This window comes from Fusarium solani (genome assembly GCF_023522795.1).
Source record: "Fusarium solani strain SB1 chromosome Unknown bctg00000000, whole genome shotgun sequence".
NCBI lineage: Eukaryota > Fungi > Ascomycota > Sordariomycetes > Hypocreales > Nectriaceae > Fusarium > Fusarium solani.
The window spans coordinates 2,160,264-2,180,535 of NW_027072157.1; the positions used below are offsets into that span (position 1 = coordinate 2,160,264).

A 20,272-nucleotide genomic window follows, 5' to 3' on the forward strand; every position below is an offset into this window, starting at 1 on the left:
CGTGGTCTCCCTATCAGCTATGATTACAAACAAAAGGAACCCATTCTAATCTTCTTTCTTTTCCACTCGACTTTACCGATCGACCTCACCTATGATGGTTGTTAGCATGTGCATATTCTACCGGCAAAAGGCCAGGGTGACTTACCAAACACCAGATCCATAGTACCAATAACCGCCACAGCATCAGCCAGCAAGTGACCCTTGGAAACGTGATCGAAACCACCCAGGTGAGCGAAACCGGGGGCTCGGATGTGGCATCGGTATGGCCGCTCGCTGCCGTCGCTGACGACGTAGACACCCATCTCGCCCTTGGGAGCCTCAATAGCGGAGTAGGTCTCACCGGGAGGAACGGCGTAACCCTTGGTGTAGAGAAGGAAGTGGTGGATAAGGGCCTCCATGTTCTCCTTCATGGCGGATCGGGGAGGAGGCGAGACCTTGTAGTCCTCGACACGGATGGGGCCGGCGGGCATCTTGTTCAGGCACTGGTGGATGATGCGGAGGGACTGTCGGAACTCCTCCATTCGGCAGAGGTATCGGTCGTAGCAGTCTCCGTTGGTTCCGACGGGGACGTCGAACTCGACCTGGTCGTAGGCGTCGTAGGGCTGGCTCTTTCGGATATCCCACGGCACGCCGGAACCTCGGAGCATGACACCGGTGAAGGAGAGGTTCAGCGCCTCGGAGGCGGGAACGACACCGACACCCCTCAATCGCTCAATCCAGATACGGTTGTCGGTCAACATCTCCTCGGTCTCGTCGATACGGTCGCCGAACTGGGTGGCCCACTGGTAGATGTCGTCGAGAAGACCAACAGGAATATCCTGGTGAACACCACCAGGTCGGACGTAGGCGGCGTGGAGACGGGCACCCGAGACACGCTCGTAGAATTCCTTGATAATGGTCAATTTCTGTCATTCTCAACCAATTGCCCGCCATTGACCTACCATGAGCTTCTCACGCTCCTCGAAACCCCACAGGAAAGGCGTCAAAGCACCAACATCCATGGCGTGAGAGAGGACGGACATCAGGTGGTTAAGGACACGAGTGAGCTCGCCAAAGAGGGTTCGGATGAACTTGGCTCGCTCGGGAATCTCGATGTTGAGCAGCTTCTCGACGGCGAGGGCGAAGCACTGCTCGTTGGTCATCATGGAGACGTAGTCGAGTCGGTCAAAGTAAGGCAGAGCCTGGAGATATGTCTTGTACTCGATCAACTTCTCGGTACCTCGGTGCAGCAGACCGACGTGGGGGTCGGCGCGGACAATCTCCTCGCCATTGAGCTCGAGAATCAGACGCAACACGCCGTGGGCGGCGGGATGCTGAGGACCAAAGTTCACAGTGTAGTGTCGGACCTTGCGGTCCTCGACCGAGTTCTCGCGCGACTTTCTGGTGGCACCGGGCAGCTGGCGGGACAGGCCGTAGGGATCGCTAGGATTGGCAAAGTCCTCATCGACGGGGACGAGTCTGGTGCCGACGGGCTCGGCAGCGGCGTACTTTCGCAGGGAGGTCGTCGAGAAGGGGCGAGCGGCGAGGGCAGCGGGCCGCATTCGACACAGGCTCTGGGCGCCTCGGCTGGCGAGTCTGAGGGAGGCCATTGTGAGAGGAGCGGAGAGGGAGGGTCGGCCGTGAGTGAGGCGAGATTAAGAGAGTCTCCCAGGAGGACCTCTGGCTCGAGGTCAATGGCTGGTTGATGGAGGGGAATTCGCCTTGGTGGTTGTGCCCGTCATCTCCCGCGGTCCGGGGATCTCTGTTGAAACCTGGGAGCTTTGCTCTTGGTGGTGGGCCGGACTATTGTTGATGCGGGGGCTTGCCCAATCAACGTCCGACCATTACTCGTTCGTTTTTATACAATTACCCGAGCGTCCGCCGTCACCAATTGTCCAATCCATCTCGGCCGAGAGTTGATAGACAAGGCAATGTGTCTACAAAGCTCGGGAAAAATTAAATAAAATTATTATTGATCTATAGTACATCATTCAAATACAATTGAAGCAATATTAATGTTCCCTGGCCTGTTCTATTTCTGCAATGTGAGGCAGACTTGCTGCCCAGTGCATCCTCCATGTACGGCGTCATCCACATAACTTTACCTAGGTACAGTACTGAGCAGTTAGGAAATCGCCACAACTCAACACCAAGTCCAATAGTCTATGGGTAATACAATCAAGCACTTGTCTGATCAGGTATAGTGCAGTTGATTACGAGTTTGACTTTAATCAGTAACCAACCGTGTTTCAGTAACAATGAGATAGTCAGTCGACTAAAATGTACGACACATTCAGTATGAGTATAGCCCAAGAGGTGAATCAACAATTATGTCAAGCCTTCTTGACATATACTCCATGTATAACCTCACGACTACCCAACATACGAACCAAGCCTACCAATTCCATGTGCCTCTAGTCCTAGTCACCTCCTTCCTTCTTCCCCAATCCCATCATGAATCTCTCACCAACTCCTTCACCCCCTCAAGGTCACTCCTTAATAACCCAAAGTTGACCACATCCATCAGCACACCAAGTTTCTCCGCTGCTCCCCTCCTCGTCCCCTCCTCAACAAACCCGCACTTCTTCATGACCCTCTGGCTCGCCTCGTTGCGCCCGAATGCCTCCCCCTCGATTCTGTTCAGCCCAGGCCACGTATCAAAGCACCACCTTACAAACGCCCCGATCGCCTCAGTCGCGTACCCCTTGCCCCACGACGCAGAACCCAACCAGTAGCCCAGCTCCCACGTCCGAAAGTAGACGTCGCCCTTGGCAATGATGCCCACGGCGCCGATGAAGCGCGGCTCTGGGGATGGATTGTCTGCCGTGAGGGGCTTTACAAAGATGCCGTTGTGATGGGGGTAGGTCGTGCCGTCGGGCTTACACGCCGTGGAGAGAAAGGTCTCAGCGTCCGATAGTTTATATGGCGATGGGAACCCCGCTCGGAGATTGGCCGTAACCAAGGTGTCGTTGCCTGTCTCGGCCATGGCTGAGGCATCGGAGAGGAGGTATCGACGGATGATGAGCCGTTCCGTCTCCAAGAGGATAGTGCCGGCCTCCTCACTAGGTGGTGAGGGCGAGGATAGTATTGTAGGACCCGCCATCTTGGACGGGGATACCTAGGACAAGTAATATGGAACTCGGGTCAAGGTTGGTTGAACAGACACGTAGTTTATCCCTGGAGAGACCAGTGATGGTGGTTGTCAGTTGTGAGTTTCCAACCACAGTTCTAGGCGGAAGGAATCTCATATACTATGCCAGGGGTGGACATGATTCACCGATAACGCACAGTCACATCTGCTGATTTACAAAGGATCTTATTCTCCTCCGGAGCTAGTGGTTTTCAGGTAGGTGCTCGTATTCCTCGCAGGACAAGCTGACTGATCGTGGGGCTGACCTTGTCCCGTTGGCTACTTGGTGGTGTCAACATCCCAGATCCTTGGCTCATTCGGAGAGTTGCAAGGCTACGCACGACACGACAATAGAGCTGTCTCAAGCAAAGCTAATCAACCAACCATTGCTGGCAAGGCGAACTAGGCAGGCAGTCTTGCACCGACAACGCTCTCCCGGAAACATGGCCTAGGCCGCTTGTCTATTCCTTCGCATCTCTTACACCTCCACCTCGCCTTGCTTTGCTTTGCTCTGCCTTGTCTCGCCTTGCACGCTCAAACGGCCGTCATATCGTACATGGGTATGGCTGCCACTGCGTGGCTTCTAGAATTCCTCCAAGCTGTGTGGTATCCCTTTCCTTGCAGAAATCGCTCCATGTTCAGTCTCTACCAGTGCCTTTTCTCTGCCCAAGACAAAAAAAAAAAAGGAGAAAAAAAAAAAGAAAACCGCCGCCTCCTTCTCCCTCTCTGCCATGTCGCAGGAGCATTAGTTGTACAACTCAGCCAGTCCAGGCCATTACTATCTGCAAACGCCTCGGCCAATAACTCTGTAGGCCGTCCAAACTTTGGGGGAATAAAGAAAAGACAAAGTGCCTCCCACATCCCCGTAGGGAACAAACGCCCAAAGCAAACAAAACAAAAAAAGTAGTCAGACAAAGAAACTTTTATGTGAACCCCTCGCCATGCCTCCCAAACGATGCAACGAATACAAGCGAGATAGCCGCTCCAGAGTAACAAGGTGGTGCTTTTGATAGGAAAGGTGGGTGAAAAGAGTGACAGGCGAGTCGACTCCAACTCTGTTTAAAACATAAGAAAATTAACCTGAAGGTGATATATCGAAACCGGTTCTCGTCCACAATCAAGCTCGGGCAATGGTATCCATGGTATAACCGCTCAAGCGGCCTCGGCTGCTGCCTAAGTCCTCCGAGTAACGTTGACGCCCGGGTTGACAAACGATCTGTAGGCAATATCGCTGAACCGCCGCACCACGTTGGTTGTGCCTCCTGTGACTTGGACTCGTCCAGAATAAACTTGGAGGCCACTGCGAGCCTGTTCTTGGGGTCGCTCTCGTCCAGGTGCGCGGGAATTGTGTTGCCATAACTAGGGTCGAAGTGAGGCGACAGTTCTCGGACAACAGCAATCGAGTAGAGAACATCTCGATTCTCACGACCATCAAGAAGATAACGCATCCGGGTCAGAACATCGTCCCTCGCTTTGACGGCCGGCTGTAGTGTTGGGTTCTCGCGTATGCGAACAAATTCTGCAAGATTGTACCAGAAATCAAACTGACGGGTCCGGTGAGGGTCGACATCCTGCAAAGGCGGGCAAAGGGGGTTGGCCAGCAAATAGTCACCACACAAGAGTGCTTCCACAACCTTGACGCGGTTCTTAGCCTCGTTCGCGTCACCATCTCGAGGTAGTGCCATGGCACCCATAGGAGGTGCCTGGTCAGGGGACTGGTACGAGGTCCGGGCAAGCTCCCACACAATGCGTGTTTCGAGAATACCAGAATACGCCATCTGGGCATGGTCGTTGGCCCTCACGGCCTCCAGGATGTTGAGAAAGGACGCCATCAAATCCATCAAGCGTGGGTCCCGAGGAAACGACATCTTTCCACTCTCCGCAAAGTAGTACCACCCGGTCTCAAAGAAGGAGCTCAGCCCGGGTGCGTACATCTCATGATACACCTTGGTCACCTCATTGAGGACTTCCTCAGTTTGAGCCGTCTGTTGGGTAGGTGGGGCTGCGCCCAGGAGGTCGATAATCTCATCGATCTTCATTTTCTTGGCTGTCGAAAACATGCGTAAGCGGATGTTCTCACAGCAGCGCAGCAAACGACGAACGAGGGGAAAATCAAAAGTAGGGGGCGCCACCTCTGAGATGCAGGTTGTTGTCCAGAGGCTTTTGGTCAACTGGTCTTGAGCCGTCCTGGGCCGATGATGAAGCTAGGCTTTGCAGTGCCGGATCGATTGCGGATGAGTATTCGTATCCGGACTCGGACTTGATGGGAGGAGACGCGACGGTGGAGAGGCTGGACTCGTAGCTGAGCGAGGTGATGGACGGGTTGGGGCTGGCAGTGGTCGCGTGTGCAGTAGCGTAGGAGCTCGGGAGCATAGACGGCTGACTACCGTAGGAGTTGGTCGCTCGTGCAGGCAGACCCGGGTTGGTCGCGATTGACGAGGGGATCGTCGAGGGCACGGAGCTCGGTATCGCAGGTGGAGTGCGTTGGCTTGAGGGCGCAGGCTGAATATTTGACGACGACTGACCGCCCGGTTGCTGTCGAAAGATCGGATCGTAGCCGAGACACTCGCGTTTTGACTTTTTGCAGTTGTTGCAGGTAGGATGAGTCTCGTCGCACTGGCACAGAATATGTTAGAGATTGGTGTTGGGCGGGGTGGACATCTCCACCAGAGAGAGAAATAGGTAGGGCGAGGTGGGCAAGCAGCTGGCTGGCAGTGCCGCAGCATGCGAGACGCCGCACAAGGCGCGACACGACAAAACGGCCAATGGCAAGCTCAGCAAAGCTCAGCAAACGGCCTCCAAACGGTTTCTCCGTCAGTGGCTTACTTGCGAGGTAAACTTGTAACCTGGGCGAGCTTGGGGCGCGCATTGTCTCGGACAGAGGGAGGCTCTACTGGGAGGAAGAAACATTGACCACGGACGCTACGTGAGTTTGAGTCTTGCTCGCTTCTGCTGTAGCTCCATGGCAAACGAGCAAATCTGCAAGGAACCGCCAGTACAATGCAACCATCTCGGTCAGCTTGTGACCAGCCGTGGCTCGCTGGATGTGTATCTTGCTCCCTTTTCCCCCTCCCAGCCCAACCTCCCAAGAAACCGCGTCTCGTCTCGTCACGTAGGGCAAAGCCTTGAGCCGCAAGAGGAATTCAACAACGATGAAATCACAGCTTACCTTGATCCTGCGCTTTCGGCAGGTTAAACACCCTGTCTTGGTCCGACGCTTAATTTCCTACCACGGATGAATCCCGCGTCAGCTCACTCTCCTCACCGTATTTTCACACAAGACCTCTTGAAAGGTCAAGCTTCGAGCTTCTAACACACCTTTTTTGGCCCCCTATGTCCCAACAGTCGTGGATCGTGCGGGAGCGCGTATCGAGACATGGGGTCCGAGGGGATCCCGTAGCCCGCAGCCATCGGCATTCCGTGGTGGCCATAGAATGGCAAACCTCCCGACACAGGCGCCATCGGCATGCTCATCTGCATGCCCTGGGGATTCGTCACGGATGGCCCCGGTTGTTGGGGGACCGGATCGATCGTACGCATGCTCGGTAGTGACATGATGTTGCTCCCAACGGGCATGGGGTTCGGTCGATAGGCATCGACCGGTTGTTGACTCGTCACAGCAGGATAAGAAGCATACTGGGCGGTAGTCGCGCCAACCGTCGTGGCGTACGGCGTCGAGGGACCCGGATAGCTCACAGGCTGGCCATGGGGAGCTCCTGGGTGCTGGTTGGACATTTCCGGATTGGACGAGGGCGTCGATGCACCCTCGGAGGCCCTGCTGTCGCCGTTCTGCTGAGGGACCGCGGACGGGGCAGCAGAGACAGCAGCAGCCGAGGCCGGCGCGGACGAGGCAGCGGGGAAGTCGGGGTCGGCGGCGGGCACGGGTGCGGAGGGAAGAGCTGCGGAGGCGGTCGAGGCGGTCGGGTTATCCGATGGTGTTGAGGAAGAGGTGCCAGCAATGGCGACAGCGATGGACGGGAGGGTCGTATCGGCTGCAGCAGTTTGAGCTGCGGTTGCTGAACTGGCGGCGTAGGTTGGGGGAGCAGCAGACGCGGCGATGGGAGCTAGAGAGGGAGATGTCGACGTCGGAGCAGAAACTAGAGGATTGCTGGGAGAGTCGCCGTGACTCTGCCCTTGGACTTCTTGAGCCATGTTGTTTTTAATTAGAAATTTTTATGGAGCCACGAGGCAAGAGTCAGGAATAACGAGAGGCGACTGGGGGAGGCGACCCTAGGCCACGGAGGAGGACCTGGTGCTGGGCAGGGAAGGTGAATAGCAGCCCAGGGCGTGGAACCAGCAGGGGGACAAGAGGCGTGTAAGAGGGTCTCGTCTCCGGAACCAGGGCCGAGAGCAGCGGGCCCCGTACAAGCAAGCTACCGTGTTGAGCGCGATACGATACGGCTTGCGATGCGCCTGCGGCAGAGGCAAGAGGCAAAAGCCGTGATGGTGGACTGGGCCAAGGCCAACAACAGGTGACAAGGCGCTGCCGCGACAGACGAATGGGGAGCGGGATCGGAGACGGGAGACAGAGGATGGCTCCAGGAGATCGGGAACAAACGGGGATGGGGGATGGATTGGATCGACTTGCTGTCGTCGTCGAACATCGAGGTCACTCTACCCCCTGCCCGGCTGCCGCGTGGTAGTGGTAGTGGTGGTGGGAGTGGTGACCGTGGTGGTGGTGTTGGCCGCAAATTGTAAGTTTCTAGTGGGGACAGCCGGGCTTGGTAGGCCGATGTGCCATGCGGAACGATCGATACTCGACGAACAAGCGCGCGAGCTTCTTTCTCCCTGTGAGAAGAATCCAGCCTAGGCAGAAAGAAAAAAAGCGAGAGGTAGGGGGAACGGGCAAATGGAGACGAACGGGGGGCCAAAATTAGTCTCCAATCGTGGGGACAGGCAGGACAAGAGGCCGAATACAACCTGGGCGCTGCGCTCGCTCGCTTGCTCTCGGGGGGAGAAGGAGGTTTGAAGATGGGAAACAAGTCGGATTAATGTTTTGCGAGAGACGGGGCCGAGAGGCTCAAAAGAGGTTGGGGGACAAAAAAAATAAGTTTTTTTTAATTAATTTTTTTTATTTCTCCCTCCCATCTCTTTGGGCAATCAGCCGCGCGGAAGAATAGAAGCTCCAGCTCGAGCTACAGAGAGGCTTTTGCTGGAAGGCAGCTGCATTAGCGGCGCATCCTGCTCATGCTCCTACCACAAACGACCAGCATGAACAAGCTGATTGAACGGTCGGGTTTTTTTAATCCGAGCAGTAAAGGCGTTCAAGCTTTCCAGAGCTTCCATCCTGGCAGTGGCAGTGGAGGTCTTAGTCTTGGTTGTATCAGGGCATGAGAATCTACGGTTCCATCCAACTGCAGGCTGGTCCCTTGGAAGCAACCTCCCTCAGCCAGGCTTTACCCCCTTGGGCAAGTCTAACGGTAGCTCATTATTTTGGCAGCTGGTCCTGAGCTGGGTAGATACGGTAGGCAGGTACCTACCGTACCCAAGCTCCCTCTGCGAAACAACAAGTGACCCTGTCCATAAGGCATGACAGCGGATATAGCATGGATTGACCTTTCTTGGCATGGAGCTGGCGAGCATAGGTAGCACTCCTTGGCTTCCATGACTTTTGTGAAGAGGGCACGCGGCTCAGCACAAGTGCGACTGGGGGGTGGGCATTGGATAGGATATGGATCCGGGACAGATCCATGGACGGGATTAACCACTTGCATCAGCATCCTCCGGGACGGAATCGCACTTTGTCCCCCGTCCAACAGGGACCGTTTTTTTTTTCTGCAATCTCTTGTCGCACCGGGAAGGAAATGGAAGGGAAAGATGGGTGTCTGACAGGAAATCCCAGAGCATGCATCATGGTAAAACATCAAAACTCCATCTGGACAAGCACAAGCCTGGGCAAACCCAGTAACCAGAGAGTGAAAGAAGAAAGAGCTTTGATAGCAGGGCGCACGCCCGTGCTTGATTGTGTGCCACTCATGGTTCGTAGGGAGCAAGGGGCAGCGATGCTCGTCCACCCAACAATCGAGGACACACACCCCCCTTTTTTCCCGACAAGTCCGTCTATTCGTGCCTTTGGCGGTGACAAGTCGTATGTGCGTCGTGGTGGTGGTGGTTCAGGAGTGAGCTGGGAACGACTCAGAAAGGCCGCTTGGACTGACCTTAGGGGTATGTACTTCGCAAGACAAGACGACCAGGTTCGGGTAATGGTAGGCCAGATGACAGGTACCTACCTATGGAGTAAAGAAAGGTAAGGTTCTGTTTCCTCTTTTCTCCCTATGGGTACGATACGCAAATCAAATCAAATCAAATCATGGGCGGACGTGGACGTGGGAACTCCAAGGGGCGTGCTGGCATCGGGCCCATCGGGCTCGTTCCTCTACTGTCCAACGACCAGACAAATGGAAACTGTCAGGCCAGGGCCCTGTTTCCCTCCATTGGATCCATTGCTTCCAGGTCCCATCCATCCCCCGCAAGCCACTGGACCCCACGAGTGAACGAGTCCCTAAAACCCTTAGCTCCCAGGGAGGTCCCAAGACGCTAATGTACCTACTCAATTACCCGAGCCCGTCCAGCTGGTGACAGCGAACCTACCCAAACCTTCACAAACCCACATTTGATCCAATCTCACGGGAATCCATCTCAGTTGGGCACACGCGAGGTTGACGGACGGGGCGAGCAAGCACCAGCCATCCAGCCATAACCTACAGTACCGATCGTCACAGAAAATCCCCGATCCTCGGCTCATCATTCTAGCGTCATAATTACTGTACAGGGCAGCACAGGGCAGCACATTTCCATATCTCCATCTCTACAGAAGGTGTGCTTTACCGGGCCTTTCCCATGGAAGCAAGCACAGCACAGTACATGGAAGGTACAACGGTACCCGCCAAGCCACCGTCAAATTTCCTCGCTGCCCACACTCCCCCCCCAATCTCATCTCATCTCCCCCCTGGACCGACCGACCTTTGGGAACCTTTTTTTCCCCTTCCCTAGGTTCTTCCCTCTCTTCCAATTTCTCACACACCCCCTGGTACTTATCATCTTTCTTGTGTAACCTCGCCATGCCATGTCCCATCTCCAGGAGGCAGATGCCTAAACAGGATGAAAAAGGGCCCAAAACGGGTCCTGGACTGCCTCAGTCAGAGTGACACAGCCGACCGTTGTTTGCCTTCAGCCATGTCTGAGTTTGACTGACTCTCGCAGCTCCTCTTCAGCTGCTGCGACTGATTCAGTTCTCAGCTCAACACCTCCATCTGATGGAAACAAAAGGAAGACCCTCTCCACACTCAGCCGACCCGGCGCCAATCCAACTATGGCTTCCTCACACTCGCTCGCTCGCTGCTGGATGGACGGATGGATGGATCCTGGCACACAACCATCAGCAAACATCCCGGTTGACAGACGCGGCGGGAAGCAAGCGAGCGAAAGCCGTCAACAAGGGGCTGTAGACTGTCTGGCCAACCACGTCCCCTTCGCGCATCTCACCATCTCGCCTTGGTGACTCGCCTGCGATTAGCTCCCGAATTCCTGGAACGTCGGTCAGGCTTTACCGCCGTAGCCTCCCCCTCCGTACGATGGGGGATCCACGTTCCAGTGTCCCTCTCCACGCCGGTTATCCAAATCGGTCGGCTCTTGAGTCGCTAGCCCGGCCGTGCATGCTGTTCCAATGGGACGCCGTGCTTTTGCTTTGCTGTCGACGCTAAAGGGGCAAGCTATGACAACCTATGGCAACCTATGATACATGATATGATACACCGTCTGACGAACTCCATGCGTGCCATACCGCCAGGCGAAGCCGCCTATCCTTGCAAAACAATGCACCGGAGCCCATCCCAAACCATACCCTCTGTCCCGGACTCGAATTCGACAGCTGGGCTGGGCTGGATGGAGCCCCTAGCCGAACTGAATTCTCGGATCCTCCCTTTCTCAGCTGCACAGAAGCTCACCGTCCCCATCATGAGCAGGCTCTGAGCAGTGGCTTCACCTCAGGCCAGTTCACCCCCGATGCCTTTGCCGTAGCGCCATCCGCCCCCAGCAGAACCCAAGGGCTCGTGTGACACCTCTCGCTCTCCATCTCGTATGTCCATGCCAAGCACCGCCGACCGCTCTGCTGGCACCGCGTCTGACAGGCGTTTGCACTCCTCACATCCCCCCACGAACGCGTGTGCTCGTCAGGCTTGCCCACATGGTCGGCCGTCAATTCGGTCGGTCGTCCCTCGAGCGTCGACATGGGAGAGCCCCCGAACAGTTCCCATACGTCGCGCCATAGCACTGGCTGATCCCTCTCGGCGAGCGTCTGCCCCACGTGGCGCATCTCGCCGGGTTTGCGCAGGCCGTGGAAGGAGACCAGGGGCGAACAAAAACGGTCGCCCCAGATGCGCGTGATTGACGGCGGTTCGCCGTTAAAGTGATGGTTGTAGCTCTCCTCGATATAGATCCCCAGCTTCTGGAGCGTTGTGGCTACGAGCCGGTCACCCCACGTCTCAGTCATGGACTCGGCGTATGCTTCCTGGACGATGCCCGGGTGCTCAAAGAGGCGCCTCATGGCCTCTCCGGAGATGAGAATGCCAGATCCTCCGTGCCCAAAGCGAGCCTTGAAGTCCCCAACGGCGTTGCCAATGTACTGAGGCTTGCGGTAGTCGACATGACCCAGCAGGAGCTCCAGCGAAGGGCGGACTAGAAGGTATCATCATCCAGGATGATGTACCACTTCTTGCCGGGTAGCTCCTTGTAGATCATCTCCATGCCCATGATGAACTGCATGAGGTTAGTTTTGGTATCCATATTTGGCCAACGCCAACCAACTATCGGAAGGGACGGACATACCTTGAGTGCATCCAACTCCCAGCCGAAGCTCTGGCCAATTCTCAGAGCCTCATCCTCATCTCCTGACTCGAGCTTTTCCTGGAGGCTCCTGTACTTGACCAACCTCGGGTAATCCTCAACCTTGCCTCGGATCTTGGTCTCCATGACTCTCTTGATGGCATCATGCACAGTGACGCCCATCAGCGCCGCATCCGTCTGGTTCACCGTGGTCCAATCGCCAACGACGAGAAAACTCTGACCCTCCTTTCCCAGATAGCCGCCGGTTGAGGCAAACGCAGCGAGCTGGTCGGGCACGCGGTGGCGGGTACCATAGCCGGTCTTGATGAGGTAGCCGACCTCGGTGCTCAGATCCACGCTATACCGCGCCGGTGCTCGGAGCCATGCGTCACGGTCTGCCGTGGCGCCGCGTAAAAGGTTGAAGAAGCGTGATATGTTGAAGACGAGGGCTAGGCGGATGGCTGAGTCATGTGGGAGGATGGAGTAGATGATGAAGAGGGAGAGGATGGTTAGGATGAAGGGAGTCTTGAGACGACGACGGAGGCGGCGAGAAAGTATAGCCATTTTGGGAAATAGGTGAGTTTAGAATGTGGTGATGTGAGCGAAGGCGTATAGAGATGAGATGAGGCTCAGGGGGAGCCGATGTGACTTGCTGGGATGCCAATTTTGCGCCGCACCATTCTCATGAGGCTACTATTCTCATGAAGCTCTCATAACCGCAAAGGAAACGTTTCTTCTTTGTCAATGCCTTGATCCAAGTGAGAAAACGTCAATGCAGACGTGTGTGCTGATCCCTTGCCCACTCTGGACCACTGAAATGGGCAAGTCGTAGCTGTAGGTTTTTTGCGTCTACAATTTCAGTATGAAGAGTAAGGAAAAAACACAACCAGCTTCAATCCGAGGACTCCAGAATCCAGATGAAAAGAAAGGAGCGAAATGATGATTATCGATGAGGCTAGATGCAACAAAATCAGGCTTGGGACAGCAACGACTAAGGCTGGGTCGTCATGCTTGACGTTGGCCTCGACTCCTTTTGATGACTCAGCAGCCGCGGGTGCAAGGGATAGGGGGGACATGATTGGCTGCTAGGGTGGTGCGCAATCTTGTGAATCCCTCCAGGGCAGATTTGGATCGTGAAATGTTTCAATTGACTTCTGTATACCCTATATAGATCCTTATTTTCATCGGTGATGGTGTCTACCGGTTTCTATCTATCAACCGTTCTTATTATTTAGGCAAACTGACTGCTCTAGAATATGACCAAATACCTAGCATGATCACACAACATAGTCGGCCCGTCCATCCAAGGCGAAAAGGAGTGCCAACATAAACAGACAAGGATATTGTTTCAAAGCCAACACAGGTGATCACCGAACCCTCGTCAAAATAGAATTTAGCCAATTTTTCCATTCTTCTCGTAACCGCCAAGAAACTCTATCTGGCCTAATATGTACACACCACGACCGTAACTGGACAAAGGCTGTATTGAGACAGCCGTTCATGACATGCATCATGCGCCATGATGACAAGGGTATTGATTGTGTTCCCTGTGGTCATCACTCGAGCAAGAGTCTCGGCAGGTGCTGTTGACAATCTGCAGGCTATAAGCACCCTGCCCTCGGAAACATGCCAATGGTTCTGCAGTCTGCAACGGGCTGACATGGTGTGTCTTCTAGAAGGCCACCCTTGGCTGTGAGGTAGCATCCAATATCGGTATCCCACAATGTCCTTGTTTGGGTTGGGGCTGAGCTTGAACAACCTACGTATTGATGTGAGGAACAGCCGAAACAGAGCCTCGTAAACACCAGCAAAGAGAATAACTCCGACGATGGACTGTGCTCCCATGCTCTAGTTCCCGAGACAAGATATAGAAGTACTATTTCTAAGAGATGCGCTGTATTGATTTTCATATGCAGGTACGCCTGGTACCGTTCTATCTTCTTCTGAAAGACCGTCACCATCTACAAAACCCGCTCAACTTCAATCCCGTCTTCCCACCAAAAAAAAAAAAGTGTTGATATCCTTCATCAAGAAACAATGGAATCTAAACCACATCGAAACACCGGCATTTTGCAACGCCAACCCATGCAGAGAAAAATAATAAACAAGCATGAAGATGAAACACGGGCCGACTTTTCACCAAAAAGTCTCGGCCACGCCCCCTTTGAGTAGAGCAAACATCAACAGTAACAAATACACATCCATCACTTCGTGGCACATGATCAACGGCCCGAGATCAGACGCCTCCGAGCCGAAGCCCACTAGGAATCCTTCTCGAGCTCGTAGAATAGCAGATACACCTCCCGCTGCATGCCCAGCACCTCGCTGGTCTTTGCCTCGCGCACCTTTTCGTCGTTGACCCGCCACCACTTGTCCGTCGTCTTGCGCCTCCTCGATCGTTTAGGCGGCGAAACCACTGGCTTTGGAGGTGACGGGCTGTCGTGTGTCTGCTTCGGAGACGTGAGCTTGGAGAGCGCCGACTTGGTAGATGCGGCGACAGAGCGAAGACTGACTGTCTCAGAGTCCTTCTTGCCTATTGCTGGGAGGCTAATCGAGGTGCGCAGATCCGAGGGGACGCTCCTCGGAGGGGCAGCCATTGACTCCAGGGACGGCGTCGACGAGCTGTCGCCCGACGATGCCGATAGGAGATCAGGGGTCGAGATTGCCGGGCTGTGTGTCGGACGAGCCCCAATCACGGGAGTAGAAATAGGCGTCGGGGTCTTGCTGTAGACCTCGGAAGGCTGGAAAGTGTTTGGGTTGGAGTAGGGGGCAGGGAGATTTTGCCGCCTGAAGGCTTCGTAGTGACCACTGTTATGTCCACCGCGATGGGTTACAAGACCTAGAAGCTTGTACTTCCTCTGGTCCATCAAGCCACCCAGGGGCAGTTGCTCTGGGAAAGAGACCTTGGCAGAGTTCTTCTGCGTCATTTGCCCAGCGTCATAGATGGACCGCGAGAGGTGAATGGCCAGGATCTTGGGAAAGATTGACATGCGAGTCGTCTTTGCGATTCTCCGCTTGGGCGCATACCGCATATCCCCAAGCTCCACATCCTCTGGGGGGTTCTCGGGGTCGGTGTCAATGGCGTACTGCAGCTTATCGAGGCTTTCCTGGGCCTGCGCCTTGAAGCTGTCAGATGTCGACTTGGCAATCTCGTCTTTTAGATTGTTCCTTGTCTGCAGCAGGCGGCACATCTCGCACTTGAAGTCGTCAATAAACTCGGTCTTGAAGATTCCGTCAAAGCACCCGTTGAGGGTTGTGCTCGAGACCTGTGGCACAGCCAGTGTGATGGTACAGAAGGTTTCCTCTCGTGGCTTGGTCTTGTATCGACAGGTCTGGCACTCTAGATGGGACTCGTATTTTCCCTCCATGGGGAAGCCCTCTTCTATTTCAATTGGTAATTGGCCGTTGATCTGGGGAATCTCGGCTTCTGTGGACGGTTCAATGGCAGAATCGCCGTTGTCGTTGTTGGCCGACTGCTCCTGTGACGAACCATCGCTATCATTCCCGTTGACCTGGCTGCTCGACGTCTGGTCGAGGCTCACGGTGCTGGGCCTGGCTATGAGACCTCTTCGAGCGTGGAGTCTTGCGCGCTGGCCGCAGTGATACTCATCCTTGAGCCGCTCAGCGACAATCTGCAGGAACTCCTGCGCGTCCTGCTGCTGGCGGCTAATCCTCTGCTTAAAAGCAGCCTCCAGGACCTTGACGAACTGGAAAGGGGAAATGGACTTCCTATAGATGGGGCGCTCGTTAAGCGCATCCAGCATCTCCTTCAATCCCTGGGTGACGAGGCCCTCCTGTAGACCCTGTAGCTTCCATTGGGCCATCTGCTTGCCCTCGGGCTGGACGAGACTGGCATAGACGGCGGGATCCTCAATACGGCGACGGTGCGTCTCGCGGATCAGGTAGACGCGCAGCTCCCCGAGGCCGGCGAGGGCCTGGAGGACCGAGTTGATGAAGCAGTCATTAGCCTGGTTCCGCAGACCGACAATGGACTTCTTCTTTGAGCTCGCGGGATCGTGGTCGATGGAAAAGTTGGGCGCAAAGACGTAGATGAGGGCGGCGGCGGCGAGAGAGGCTCCGGCGGCGTAGGTGACGACCGACGCCGACTTGTCGGGCATGGTCAACGGGGAGCGGAGCGGGAACCGTTCAAACGGTGCTCGGAAGGATCGGGATCTCGGGGGGTTCGAGGGTCGAGCAGCAGCAGCAGCAGCAGCAACAAGTGGGAATCAAGCTCAAGTCTGACAGGTCAAACGGTTTTACAGCAGGCTGTGGCGCGCGGGCATGCCCGGTGCTGTTTTTTTTCCTTTATGCGAGGGAGGGTTGGGTTACGGATAGAGTTTCAGAGCCTTTTTTTGTGTTCTGCTGCTAGCTGCTGTCTGGGACGGCCAACGAGGACATGGCAAGGTCGAAGATGCCAGAGAGGAGGAGTCGGGATGGGAGGAATGCTGTGGAGAGATGTAACCAAAACGATAATCCAAATCTCAAGGCCAAAAAAAGAAAAGAAAAAAGTTCCGAATGGCGGCGTGGAGGGGGAGTTTGACGATAAACGTCGAATCGCAGCAAAAGGGCGTATGTATTTTTGGGGGAGCAGCAAGGTGGTTTCCAATCCGATGGCGATGGCGGGTTTTCTGGAAAAAGCGAAGCCGGAGCCCGCTGCGAAAGAATGGGCCGAACCCGCTGAAGGGTCGCCCTATTCAGGCAGGTCGCAAGGGGGGAGCAGCCCGGGCACGGGGCTCCGGTGGAGGATTTCTAGCGTCCTTTTGGGGCTTCGGTGGATCCCCCGCCCCCTCTCCTTCCCCCGGGAACAGGCCTCGGAAGCTTCGGTGGGGGAAATGTTGTTTGCTGCTGACCACCAAAACGTAACACGTACCAGCGAGGCGCGGATATCTGCTACCCTGGACCTTCACCGTTTCCCGTTAAACCCGCGGATGGACTACGATATCGCGGGGCCCTCGAGTGAGGGGGAGGGGCTCTGATCCGCGTACTAGGAATAATAGTCCGAAGATGCGCATTTCCATTTGCCTGCATTACTGTTGGTCTGCTGTTGTTTTTGCCGTTTTGCCGGATCACCAGAACTTGGCGGTCGTCTCGAGATCCACAACTCGCCGAGCGTGGGGAACCAGGCACCGAGTTTCCAACAACTCAGCAGACACATCCACAGATTACAGATATTCACGAGATCTCCATTCGATGCTGGATGACCCATATACAAGTTGTACAGGGAAGCCTAGCTTTACGTCGGTGTGAATAATCATTCGCAAATGCCTTCGAGGTCTAGACTGTCCTCGATTCTACCCAGTATTATATCTCGAGTGTGTCTATATCGTGACTTGCTTGTCAAGACTCCTCCACAACGGTCCCTTGCCAATCCCACAAGCTTCCATCTAATGCTCCTCGCTTCACCCACGTCGTCACCAGCTCTCGAGGCATCTCGTCACCGTAGAAAGAGGTGGGAACATCATATAGCTCGACCGCCATGCGTTTCTTGGGGTCAATCTCCTTCCAGCGATCCGTCTTGACCCCCCTCCACACAAACGCGGCGTCCAGCAGCACGATCTTGATGTCCCGGTCGAGTTTGGCATCGTCCCGGGGCAGCTTATGAAAGTACTCGTCCTTGATGTTGGTGGCCTCGACATTGAGGGACCGCGCGAGGATGACATGATGCAGCTTGGGGAGCGTCGCAATGTCCCACCACAGCCAGTGGCTGTCCACCGGCGCCCCGAACAGCGTGAGGCGCTCGAGGTCGGGCCATAGCCTCCATACGTCCGTGGGGCTGTCGGGGACACTCAACGCCGGATAGTCGCCGAGGCAGACAAATTCCTGCAGCCTGTGCAGCCGCTCAAACCCCTCGCGGAGGGTTCTCCGGATGCTGAGGTGGTCGTCGAGGGGATCTAGGCTCTGGAATGGCATGAGAACCACCAGCCTCCTCAGCGTCTCGCAGACCTCGCAAAAGAGCTCCCGCACCCAGATCGCCGTGGGCTGATTATCGAGGGAGTCACCGAACGGGGCCAGATAGAGAGATGTGATATTCCGCAGGGACAAGACGGGCGGTAGGCTCGGGACAAAGCGAGGGACGCAGAGCAAGAGGTCGGCCAGGCGGCGGTCCGTGTCAATATAGAGGCATCGCTCTCGCAGAAGCCGAGTAGCCAATCGGTACGTATCGCGCGAGACCCGGGTCAAGGCGAGGAGTGTCTTTGTCGAGATGTGCGACGGCGGTATCAAGGCGCGAGGATTCGAGGGTAGGACGGACTCGATGATGTGGTAGAGCAGCTCGGTGGGCAGAACGCGCATCGAGTCTGGTGCGTCAGGCTGCGCTTGCACCTGCGCCTGTGACGTTTGAGAGATCATTGCCATTGACGAGATGGCAGCCTACATGGCTGATTCCCCATTGAAGACTCGCACTCCGGGCGTCGGGTGCGGTTGGAGTTTGTATAAAGAGAGGCGGTCCAAAGGCGCCGCCGCCCGCTGGGAGAGGGACTCAGCCTTATCGAGCGTCATGACAAGGGTTGCGATAAGCGACAATACCGACGTCAGGAACGTTTACCGGAAGCTGACGTCAGCGGTCTATTCCTGTGCAACTCTACCAACAACGCCATGTTATTGATTCAAAGCCATGATGGCCCAGAAACTCATTGACCTGAAAGAGATATCACTGCTAACTTTGGAGGGTCTTGTTGTTGTTCTCATTGAATTATGTAACCCGAATTAGAACAAAGACAAAGACGCAAAAAGTCCCCTATACCCACGCCCTCCAAGTCTGGTTGTGAACACCACCATGCCTTTGTCTATAAACGTCAAAGCAAGAACAATGAAGAGCAAAATGACCAAGCATTTAACTTAGTATAAGTATAGCATAAACTTCTTCCAACTCGAGCTTTTGTGGTCAGCCTCGAGAACAACAATCCACCCCAATACCAACAACACTCTACATACTACACACAGATCAGTACAGCTACCAACATGGCCAACAAACTAAGCAACAATACTGAACCAGTCGACCGGGCGGCAATCTCTCACACCCTTGCGAAGCGTGACACACAAAAGGACAAGTGCTGGATACGCGAAGTTATTGAGGACGAGATGACCTGCCGAAAGCACAGCGAATACTTCTCCACCATTGTCTACACTCGAGGGGAACTCCAGAAGCCCACCCCAGGACCGGACGGGAGAACGGATAACTATCTTCGTGGAAAGCTCGACGTTGCCCCCCTCGAGAAGAGTTGCATCTTTGACTGCCCCATCGCCGACAGGGAGGAACTCATCAACCACCACTTCGCAAACCGCGTCCACGTCTATGATCGTTTCAAGGGCGAGGAGTATATGGACCGCCTGTTGGATAAGGCAGCGGTGCTTCTTGACGGGATCAAGAAGCGTGTGTCGGAGGCACCAAAAGGCGACGACATCGAGTCCCTTGATGCAGCCATCGAGGCGCTCACGATTGTTGACTTCACCGAGGTCGTTGAGGAGACCCCCCTTCTAAGCACCAGGTTGCTTGACAATGTTCCCTTTTCTGTTGACTTGTTTGGCGGAGAGAACGGCCCCAACGCTCAGGCGTGGACAAGACGGCTGAAGTCAGACGACCCCCTCCTCGAGTGCCAGCACATGCGCCATCTCATGATTCGCAAAGGTGACAAGCTATTGTCTTCGATAGCGCGCCGCACTTTTTCTTCCCTGATCCCCCTTCAACAGTTGGGGGATATCGATCATGTTGCTGTGGAAAGGTACTGCCGCGATCGATATGCCTTGTTTGACCTCGAATGGTCGCTTCTCAGCAACCTTGAGAGCCTCTGTCTAGACATCCGTGGCATCCCTGAAGACAGGCACCAACCACTCGAGGCCCTGTTCTTCAAGATGGGTAAGCACCTTCGTCTCAGGGCTCTTGTTCTCATCGGTGTCCCCCACCTGATCGACTTCGACTCGGTCGGCAGTAAGGAGTATGTTGCGCAACAAGAGGATGATGAGTTTCTGGTATTCCCAGGGAATGAACACAATCCTGACACCGAACTCACCAACTACATCCACTTTCTCAAGGAATGCCTTCGCCCAGGCGGCGAGCTGCGCCTGGTTGTGCCCAACTCCCAGACTTGACACGATTGCCCAAATGCTGTGTATTGACTGTTGCCAGACACCATTGAGAGTTGATCCGAGATTACCCAGACAGTTCTCACACCGGTGCGTCCATAGATAGCTGTCAAAATCAAACAAAACATTGCCCTTATCTACCGTCCCGCCTGTATATCATAGGACAAAGGAAAAGTGCCGCTGATGCATCCAGTAGAAACACCCTTCCATAACACCATGATGAAGGCTTCCCAGGAGTTTTGGCTCAGACCGTGACAA

The 20,272-nt window shown here is 55.0% G+C and overlaps 7 protein-coding genes across 7 annotated transcripts; 1 reads left to right on the forward strand and 6 right to left on the reverse strand.

Moving 5' to 3' along the window:
- Window positions 1-72: 72 nt before the first annotated feature.
- MRS44_000672 (uncharacterized protein) lies at window positions 73-1,589 on the reverse strand (the record flags this gene model as incomplete). The annotated part of the gene is made up of 3 exons (XM_046280670.2): window positions 73-89; window positions 146-887; window positions 942-1,589. The coding sequence occupies 3 exons, from the start codon at window positions 1,587-1,589 to the stop codon at window positions 73-75; spliced, it is 1,407 nt and encodes a 468-aa protein (XP_046138568.1).
- Window positions 1,590-2,431: 842 nt separating this feature from the next.
- MRS44_000673 (uncharacterized protein) lies at window positions 2,432-3,082 on the reverse strand (the record flags this gene model as incomplete). The annotated part of the gene is made up of 1 exon (XM_046274965.2): window positions 2,432-3,082. One exon carries the CDS (start codon window positions 3,080-3,082, stop codon window positions 2,432-2,434), a length of 651 nt encoding a protein of 216 aa, XP_046138569.2.
- A 1,144-nt stretch (window positions 3,083-4,226) lies between these two features.
- Window positions 4,227-7,261, reverse strand: MRS44_000674 (uncharacterized protein; the record flags this gene model as incomplete). Its single annotated transcript, XM_065624151.1, has 4 exons — window positions 4,227-4,282; window positions 4,323-5,156; window positions 5,242-5,725; window positions 6,428-7,261. 4 exons carry the CDS (start codon window positions 7,259-7,261, stop codon window positions 4,227-4,229), a joined length of 2,208 nt encoding a protein of 735 aa, XP_065479865.1.
- A 3,833-nt stretch (window positions 7,262-11,094) lies between these two features.
- MRS44_000675 (uncharacterized protein) lies at window positions 11,095-12,496 on the reverse strand (the record flags this gene model as incomplete). The annotated part of the gene is made up of 3 exons (XM_065624152.1): window positions 11,095-11,231; window positions 11,270-11,785; window positions 11,932-12,496. The coding sequence occupies 3 exons, from the start codon at window positions 12,494-12,496 to the stop codon at window positions 11,095-11,097; spliced, it is 1,218 nt and encodes a 405-aa protein (XP_065479866.1).
- A 1,697-nt stretch (window positions 12,497-14,193) lies between these two features.
- On the reverse strand, window positions 14,194-16,050 carry MRS44_000676 (uncharacterized protein; the record flags this gene model as incomplete). Its single annotated transcript, XM_046267463.2, has 1 exon — window positions 14,194-16,050. The coding sequence occupies one exon, from the start codon at window positions 16,048-16,050 to the stop codon at window positions 14,194-14,196; it is 1,857 nt and encodes a 618-aa protein (XP_046138572.1).
- A 1,219-nt stretch (window positions 16,051-17,269) lies between these two features.
- Window positions 17,270-18,280, reverse strand: MRS44_000677 (uncharacterized protein; the record flags this gene model as incomplete). Its single annotated transcript, XM_046274967.2, has 1 exon — window positions 17,270-18,280. The coding sequence occupies one exon, from the start codon at window positions 18,278-18,280 to the stop codon at window positions 17,270-17,272; it is 1,011 nt and encodes a 336-aa protein (XP_046138574.2).
- A 612-nt stretch (window positions 18,281-18,892) lies between these two features.
- Window positions 18,893-20,020, forward strand: MRS44_000678 (uncharacterized protein; the record flags this gene model as incomplete). The annotated part of the gene is made up of 1 exon (XM_046280671.2): window positions 18,893-20,020. One exon carries the CDS (start codon window positions 18,893-18,895, stop codon window positions 20,018-20,020), a length of 1,128 nt encoding a protein of 375 aa, XP_046138575.2.
- Window positions 20,021-20,272: the final 252 nt, after the last annotated feature.